General features: G+C 53.2%; 1 protein-coding gene across 1 annotated transcript; it reads left to right on the forward strand.

Annotated features, from left to right (window-relative positions):
- Positions 1–503: 503 nt before the first annotated feature.
- On the forward strand, positions 504–6,241 carry LOC119101058 (xanthine dehydrogenase/oxidase; the record flags this gene model as incomplete). Its single annotated transcript, XM_037224306.1, is given in 4 exon segments — positions 504–750; positions 4,442–4,538; positions 4,815–4,922; positions 5,380–6,241. Coding segments are annotated over 4 exon segments (523 nt in total), but the record flags the coding sequence as incomplete, so codon positions are not given.
- Between the last annotated feature and the right edge of the window lie 2,512 nt (positions 6,242–8,753).

Genomic DNA, 8,753 nt, shown 5'->3' on the forward strand with positions numbered 1-8,753 from the left:
CCAGTGACGTGGGAAGTGGCATCCTTGCAGGGGTCTGGTGGGCCCCGGCAGTTTTGCGATTGGCGGTTTATGTAGAACGGCAAGGGCGGTACAAGTTTGATGGAGCTGTTCTGATGACCCGCTTCGTAGCTGGTGCAGAATCTGATGCGGAAGTTTTCGGGAAGTTTCCGTTCCTTGGCATCATCCTTGCATTTTCCGTGCCATGAAAGCTGTTGCACCTATCTCATGCCAAATGCGCGCGGGGCGACACCCCGCTTGCCCTCACACATTACCCGAACCCATTGTTCCTTGAGCCGCCGTTATCACCGTCATGATCCATCGTCTCTTTGTGCTTCCGATACCACCAGTCACCATAACCCGGCCGTTCCGACACCCTAGCCGCCCTGGCCGTGTGCTCCAGACACATCAGCCGCCTTGGCCGTGTGCTCTAGACACCCCAGCCGCCATGGCCGTGTGCTCCGGACACTTCAGCCATCCTGACCTCACCGCGCCCCGCCTCGCAGCCAGACGCCGGTACCCACGCCGTACAACGTGTTCGTCTTGGCGGCGGCCGAGGTGGAGCTGGACGTGCTGACGGGCGAGTACCGCTTCAACCGGGTGGACATGTACGAGGACGCCGGCCAGTCCCTGTCGCCCTGGGTCGACGTCGGCCAGGTGGAGGGTGCGTTCGTCATGGGCATGGGCCTGCACCTGTTCGAAGAATACCGCTACGACCCTGACACCGGCCGCAAGCTGACGGATAGCGCCTGGGTAAGGTCGCCGTAGTGCGGACGGGAGCCCGGGCAAATTTGTTGCGGCCTGGTGGTAGTAAGGACGGGGAGCTCGGGCAATGTGTTGTGGTCTGGTGGTAGTAAGGACGGGAGCTCGGGCAATGTGTTGTGGTCTGGTGGTAGTAAGGACGGGAGCTCGGGCAATGTGTTGTGGTCTGGTGGTAGTAAGGACGGGAGCTCGGGCAATGTGTTGTGGTCTGGTGGTAGTAAGGACGGGAGCTCAGGCAATGTGTTGTGGTCTGGTGGTAGTAAGGACGGGAGCTCGGGCAATGTGTTGTGGTCTGGTGGTAGTAAGGACGGGGAGCTCGGGCAATGTGTTGTGGTCTGGTGGTAGTAAGGACGGGGAGCTCGGGCAATGTGTTGCGGTCTGGTGGGTAGTAAGGACGGGAGCTCGGGCAATGTGTTGTGGTCTGGTGGTAGTAAGGACGGGGAGCTCGGGCAATGCGTTGTGGTCTGGTGATAGTAAGGACGGGGAGCTCGGGCAATGCGTTGCGGTCTGGTGGTAGTAAGGACGGGGAGCTCGGGCAATGCGTTGCGGTCTGGTGGTAGTAAGGACGGGGAGCTCGGGCAATGTGTTGTGGTCTGGTGGTAGTAAGGACGGGGAGCTCGGCCAAGTGTGTTGTGGTTTGGTGGTAGTAAGGACGGGGAGCTCGGGCAATGCGTTGTGGTCTGGTGGTAGTAAGGACGGGGAGCTCGGGCAATGTGTTGTGGTCTGGTGGTGGTAGTAAGGACGGGGAGCTCGCGCAATGTGTTGTGGTCTGGTGGTAGTGAGGACGGGGAGCTCGGGCAATGTGTTGTGGTCTGGTGGTAGTAAGGACGGGGAGCTCGGCAATGTTTGTGGTCTGGTGATAGTAAGGACGGGGAGCTCGGGCAATGTGTTGGGTCTGGTGGTAGTAAGGACGGGGAGCTCGGGCAATGCGTTGTGGTCTGGTGGTAGTAAGGACGGGGAGCTCGGGCAATGCGTTGTGGTCTGGTGGTAGTAAGGACGGGGAGTTCGGCAATGTGTTGTGGTTGGTGGTAGTAACGGGGGTCGGCCAAGTGTGTTGTGGTCTGGTGGTAGTAAGGACGGGGAGCTCGGGCAATGCGTTGTGGTCTGGTGGTAGTAAGGACGGGGAGCTCGGGCAATGCGTTGTGGTCTGGTGGTAGTAAGGACGGGGAGCCGGGCAATGTTTGTGGTCTGGTGGTAAAGGACGGGAGCTCGGCAATGTGTTGTGGTCTGGTGGTAGTAAGGACGGGAGCTCGGCCAAGTGTGTTGCGGTCTGGTGGTAGTAAGGACGGGGAGCTCGGACAATGCGTTGTGGTCTGGTGGTAGTAAGGACGGGGAGCTCGGGCAATGCGTTGCGGTCTGGTGGTAGTAAGGACGGGAGCTCAGGCAATGCGTTGTGGTCTGGTGGTAGTGAGGACGGGAGCTCGGCCAAGCGTGTTGCGGTCTGGTGGTAGTGACGACGGGAGGTCAGGCAAATGTGTCGCGGTCTGGTGGTAGTGAGAATGGGAGCTCAGGCAAATGTGTTGCGGTGTTGTGGTAGTGAGCGGGGCCGGGGAGAGTGTTGCGGTCTGGTGGTACTGAGGACGAGAGCTCGGGGAAATGTGTTGTGGTCTGGTGGTAGTGAGGATGGGGGCCCGGGGAGATGTGTTGCGGTCTGGTGGTACTGAGGACGGGAGCTCGGGGAATGCGTGTTGTGGTCTGGTGGTTGAGGACGGGGCTCGGGGAGATGTGTTGCGGTGTTGTGGTAGTGAGCCCGGGGGCCCGGGGAGATGCGTGCGGTCTGGTGGTAGTGAGGACGGGCTCGGGCTAATATGCTGCGGTCTGGTGGTAGTGAGGGGGGGGGGCTCGGAGAGATGTGCTGCGGTCTGGTGGTAATGCAGTATCCAAACACTAGCTAGTGAGCCGCAGTCGGTGAAGTGCCTTTTTCGCAAAATCTGTAGTGCTATGCATCCTTCATTTGTATGGTAGTCACTGCTCTGACTGCTCCTCTGGGGCAACAGTGATTTTTTCCGTGCTTTTTTCACATAACACCATGGGGTGAGTGGTAGATTTTCTTAACGATAGGCAAGCTGGCCGCCCCTCCGCGCTTTCGTCATGGCTAGGCTGACTTGGGCTGAGACTGCAGGCGTTTCAGACCGCATGTCCTGGCCAGAGCCCTCGTCATCTAGTAGTGGAGATGTCCAACACTCGGGTTCTGGCTAATATATCGCAGTTTTTCCTGTCCGGTAGTTGGCGCAACGTAACTATTCGTCGCCTGCTGCTTGGGCGCTGACTTCCCCGCTGGCAAGGCCACTCGACCTTTTTATCCGCGGCCGATCACATTACGCCAAAAAAAAAAATTGGACTAAGAATGGATAATAAATAAAAAAACTTCCGGGAACAGATGTGCATGTTAAGATGGCTTATTTCGTTGGCTGCGCAACAAGTTTTCCATCATTGTTATCTCTTTACATTTGGTTTCTTCATGGAGTTCTTAGCCGTTATGCAGCCTATAAAGATTCCCTGCTTTAATTACGTTCTTCTACCCATGTGTAAACGGAAATCTACCGTTAATCTACCAAATTTGTATCCTTCCTAATTTGTAAGATTTTATGGTACATTGTCTCTTACACCGTCAGCCGTGGCGGACTTTTCAAAGAAAGGTCAACTCATTCCACACGCTTCTCTACAAAAAGCGGATCGTGAAAACGATACCAGCTGTTGTAACAAATATTACATAATCCTCTTTGGAACTTGATGGAATGCTGAATAAGAGTAGAATGATTATATGTTATTATTATTATATATAATTATTTTTTATATATTTTTTATATATAATTTTTATTATTTATTATATAATTACATATAATTATTATATATTATATAGGACAAGGAAAACAATTTCAAAGTAATAGTTAAAAATAAAAAATAACACAGTTGTCTAATTTGACCTTGGCGCAGCTGCACTGAGTCGTAGAATGCGGTGGTTCAGAGCATCCTGTTACTGGTGCGCGAGTCAGTTACCTAATTGATACGAGTCAGCGAGACTGACGATTTTGCGACGATTACCAGAAACACGCATTTTTCGCTCATGTATGCGGTTAGCTAGCACAAACTACGTCACATGCAGCCTGTAACACTGTGGATTGTTTGTGTTAAGACCAAAACGATATTATTACGATGTTTGTTAAGACCTGATGCAAAAAAATGGCAAGGAAGACGAAGTGAGAGGCTGAGCTAGCGCATCGCTATGCGAGATAGCCTTGCTGGTGCAGTCTTTTTTGCGGGTGAGGTGGGGCGGCGAAACATGGGCCACCAGTCTGGGGAACGTCATTGGGGATGTCAGAAGCCAGTCTCGGCTGCTTGGTCTTGATGAGGAAGAAGATAGGGAATGGGAGCATAAGCTGGTCGAGGACTGGCCATTTGGCAGCGTGCGCGAGCCGGCCAAACGGCTCGCCGAGATTATTGGAAAAAATATCGCGATTCTGTAAGTTTGAATTGCGTAGAACTTGTAGCAGCCAACTTTCTCCACCGCGCATTAGAAGCGCACGCGAATGGCTTGCGCCTTAACGGAGCAGTAAAGGTCGGGTAGCTGCGAAAATCGCCTAGTATTTTGGCATGTAAAGAGACAAACACCACAACTGCAAGCCGCTTCAAGACTGGTGGTCCACCACTTCAAGAGCGAGTACTGTTTTCTCGTCCCCAGAGCTACTTCGTGCCATCCAGCAAGGACATACCGACCGACTTCCGTGTCAAGCTCTTGAAAAACAACTACAACCCCGTCGGTGTTTTCAACTCGAAAGGTCAGTCCGACGCCCCGAAATATTTCCATGGTTCCACAATTCGGCAGGCATTTACCGCGAAAAGCTGTTTATGTGCCTGTTTGCTGTTATGCTATGTGCTTTTTAAGCCAGCTGGCGCCAACTTGTTTCGATATGCAATTTGACGGACTTGCTTTGATGGAAACAGACCCATACCCAAACCCGAACTAGAGGGTTCGCCCTTTCTCTGGATAATCGGCCACGGCGAGCGTGAGTGGCAGCATAGCGTGACCCCGTGACATGCTGCCTGTGCTGCAGCCACCGGCGAGCCTCCGCTGTGTGTGACGTTCAGCTGCCTGAGCGCGCTGAGGCAGGCCGTCGCGGCAGCTCGCAAGGACGCCGGAAAAGTCAACTGGACTCAGCTTGGTAAGCTTTGTGTTCTGCTTGAGAGATTGGTCTCCCGGACTCATCGACTTTAGCTTCGTTCCGCTGTGCTGTTTTGTTTTCAATAGCTATATTCTCTCGGAAATTATTTTCACTCGAAAATTAATCGAACTCCTCGTAACAAATTAGGGCGGAAAATGTCTTTGATTCTTCCAAGCACAGTAGTTTTTATTATGCCGCCACCAGCACTCCCGTTCCATAAACGGACGAAATGAGTGGGATGCTGGACACTGCGCACAACACATAAAACAACATCTTAGTACATGAAGACCCAGACGACATTCAACGACGTACCACACGGCGCCTGGACGGCTGTCTGTCGGCAGCTGCAGCAGGCTGGACGGCGCGCCCGAGCCGGCCGACGTGCCGCGCCGGTCCGAGGCCGTTTGTGACGCGCCGGAGCGGTTCGTGACGCATACACCACCGTGTTCCGTTCCAGACGCGCCGAGTACAGTGGAGTCCGTCCAGACCGCCTGCCAGCTGAGCGTCGACATGTTCGTGCTCTCGTGAGCGAGACCGAGCCCCTCGCGGCGGGGGTGCCGGTAGATGGTTGGGCGGTGGGCGCTGTGGTTCGCCCCGGGGCGGCCGGGCCTGCTCTGTCGTGCCGCAGTCGTGTGCGAGACGCTCCAGGCCGGCACCACGGACGTGAAAAGCCAGCGATTGGCGTCGGGTTTAGTCCCGCCACGGCTGGAAAGGTGGCTTAATCAGGCATTTACTCAGCTGGGTGATACTGCTGTGATTGTTCATGATTGGCACGGTGCTTGTTGTTACGCTGTGCCTTGTTCTCGGCTGTACGGATATTCCTCGGGTGTTGTGACTGGTATTACCTCGTCAGAAGTTATGCTGTGGGTTAGACAGGTCAGCAAATTTATAGCACTGTTCGAGCTGCATTGTGCTTAGGACGCTTAGCTCAATGTTTCGATGGCTTTAAAACGGTATCGTCGTTACTGGAGGGAGAAGGATGAGACCGAGGTCATGTATCGCTTCCTCTGTTGTCTTTGCGTATCCCTTGCAGGCAGCGACGATCACACTGTTTCAGTTGTCCCTATATCCCCTCCTCTCCCTCTCCAATGGCCAGTTTGTTCCCAAGATCATCAGATGCTCACCAGGCGTGAAATATGGGTGAAACCCAAGTACATCATTTCGATTTTTCGTGGTAGGACTAGGGCGCCTGATGTGTACCAATAAGGTTACTGTTTGAGGATAGTTGTAGATCACGTATGCTGCAAATGATGCAGTTGTAGTCAATGGATGATCCAATACAAATTCACAAAGAACGGATAGCATGACTTCAAAAAAGTTAAGAGGTTGAAGATGAAAGTGATTCATTTCACATCGTGTTCTGCAACTCATCCGGATCACGATGATTCTTTCCACCAAATTTAGCAGCAAAGAACTGGCAGTCCACGATAGCACTGTTGCCACGCGCTCGGGTGCTGCGCTGACGCCAAGGCGTACACATCTGGAAGTGCACCACTGGTGTGCGGTCATGTTGCCCCACCTCAGTGACAGAGCCTGCCTGCCTGATCTGCGCCGCCCACCACCTCACGTCCGGTGCGCCTGGCCGGCCAGCTCCGGCCCCCGCCGACTCTGCGGCAGCACCGGCCGCGGCCAAGGTCGGCCCCACAGCACGGAGCGTGGCCGCGTGCCGTCAGGGCCGGTCGGCTTGGCAGCCGGCCGCGCCTGACCCGGAGCACGGCTTTGTCTCACCCCTGGCTCTCTTCGGCACTATCGCTCGTCGGAAGTCGTCATCAAAGTTGTTGTCCATGAGTGCGTATCTCTTCATGCAATGTATCATCGACGTGTGGGATGAAAATGCTGAGGGCTAGCTGCATTAAGTTCGAAAATTCGCGGTTAGGAGCATTGCTGGGTACAAAAAAAAAACACCACCACACTACCCCAGCTCTAAACTCTCCCGGATGGCCAAGTATCGAGACCAGTGAGACTATGGTGGCGCACCGTGACGCGGTCAACGTTTTCATGGTACTGACGCCGGAGGGCGTGCACCTGTCGAGATCCTGTTCAGCACCTGTCCAGCACCTGTCGGGCGCTGTTAACAAGGTGTGCCGCCGTGTCCTCGTATGGAACAGGCACCTCTGCCAGGGCCAGCTTCCACCTCCGGGGCGCTGGCTCGCCCAACACAGAGCGTCTTTTCATATCGCGCAGCCTCTGTACGGAATTGTCTGCTATCGTATATTATCACGCACCCGGGTGGCCGGTTGGACAACCTTCGCTCGAGTGGGAGAGTCAATTCGACCCCTTGAGATCTCAGGAACTAAGGAAGTTAGAAACACCCAATTTACAGGGTGTTTTGGCCTGTGCCTGAACTCACTCAGGTCAAAGTTTAAGGTTCCTCGGCCGTGACCTTCGTGTCAGGTAAGGTTAAACAAGATCAATATCCAGGTTGGTCTCCAAAGTGCCCTTAATACCTAGACACCTATTCTTAGCAAAAGGTCATATGATCATTTAAGGTCAGTGATCTTGTTTGACCTTTCGAAGGTCATGGGGACCAAAATCATATCAGACTTCTTTAAGTTTTGCATTTGAATAAGCGACAAAGATTACGTTAGGCGGTATGTTTCTAAAAACAAAAGTTAAACTGGGTCATCTTAGGTCAGTGACCTATGAGAAGTGCATGGAAGATGTCTAATGCGGTTCCTGTTATCAATAAATTCGAAATGAGCACCAGAAACCATCCCATACAGCAAACCCTAGAGTACAAAAACAGATTGGCTTTGACCTTGGTCTGGCTCTTCAAAACTAATCCTAGGTCAATTGAATTTGTTCACTCAATTGTCGTGTTGCCTAAGAAAGTATCTAAGAGATGTATGATCATGTGTAACACTCCGTTGCTGCATCAGATTGAACGATTCCCTAGAAACTGACTTCACAGAAGTCAAGAAACAGACTTCACATGGCCTGAATGACGATTTACTGACTTACGGCGGAGCAGGTTCGGGTCGCTTTGGGCGGTTGCTATTTGTTCCTGACTGGTATAATCTGCGGCCGGTGGCAGTGAGCGCGCTAACGGTTAGGTAGGGTCAGAGGGCAGGAACCGTGCCGAGCATTGCGATACGATAAGCTTTCGCTGCAAATTTCTACCGTTGATCCAGAAGTTTACCATCGTGTCAGGGCCTACCAAACGAACACTGCCTAGCGTGGGCGCCCAGCCTGAAAATACGTGTGATCAAAAGGCTTTGAGCTGTTATTAAAAAGCCCGTGGCCGCCTCAACCGTACTGCGTTGCAATGCCGCACTGTATTCGATGATGAAAATAATTCTCGGTCGGACTGCCTCAGACGCAGCGGTGACCTGCCGCACACGACGCCGACAGGGAGAGGCCCACCCCACGCGCCCGAGCAGCACCTCTTATACTGCTTCCAGGGCTCATACCCGCAACACGATCTGCGTGCGACTGGCCGGCGCCACCGTGACGCACCGCCCCGAGCCGTGATTGTTCTCCTCACTCAGACATGAGTCATCGCCCCACTCGCCTTACATGCTGACACACTGTCCCGGGGCATGGTCCACCGCCACGCCCACACCCAATGGCTACTAAGCAAGCAGTTCTTACGTCCAAAATGCGGTGATAATGCCTGCTGATCTCTGGCCGTGTGAACATAGACGCACTGAACTTGATGCCCGTGAAGTTGGCGATTTGTTCAGCGATTTATGCAGCGAAGGGTTGCGATTTCACTGAAAAACGTCATTTGGTCAATTAGGGCACGAGAACACCGAATGAGTATTCTATTTTACAATATCACATAACCTCCGGGGACAAATTCAAGATGCAAGGACAGGGAACTCCAGTCTT

Source organism: Pollicipes pollicipes, unplaced genomic scaffold, assembly GCF_011947565.3.
Source record: "Pollicipes pollicipes isolate AB1234 unplaced genomic scaffold, Ppol_2.1 Scaffold_4881;HRSCAF=5763_pilon_pilon_pilon, whole genome shotgun sequence".
NCBI lineage: Eukaryota > Metazoa > Arthropoda > Thecostraca > Pollicipedomorpha > Pollicipedidae > Pollicipes > Pollicipes pollicipes.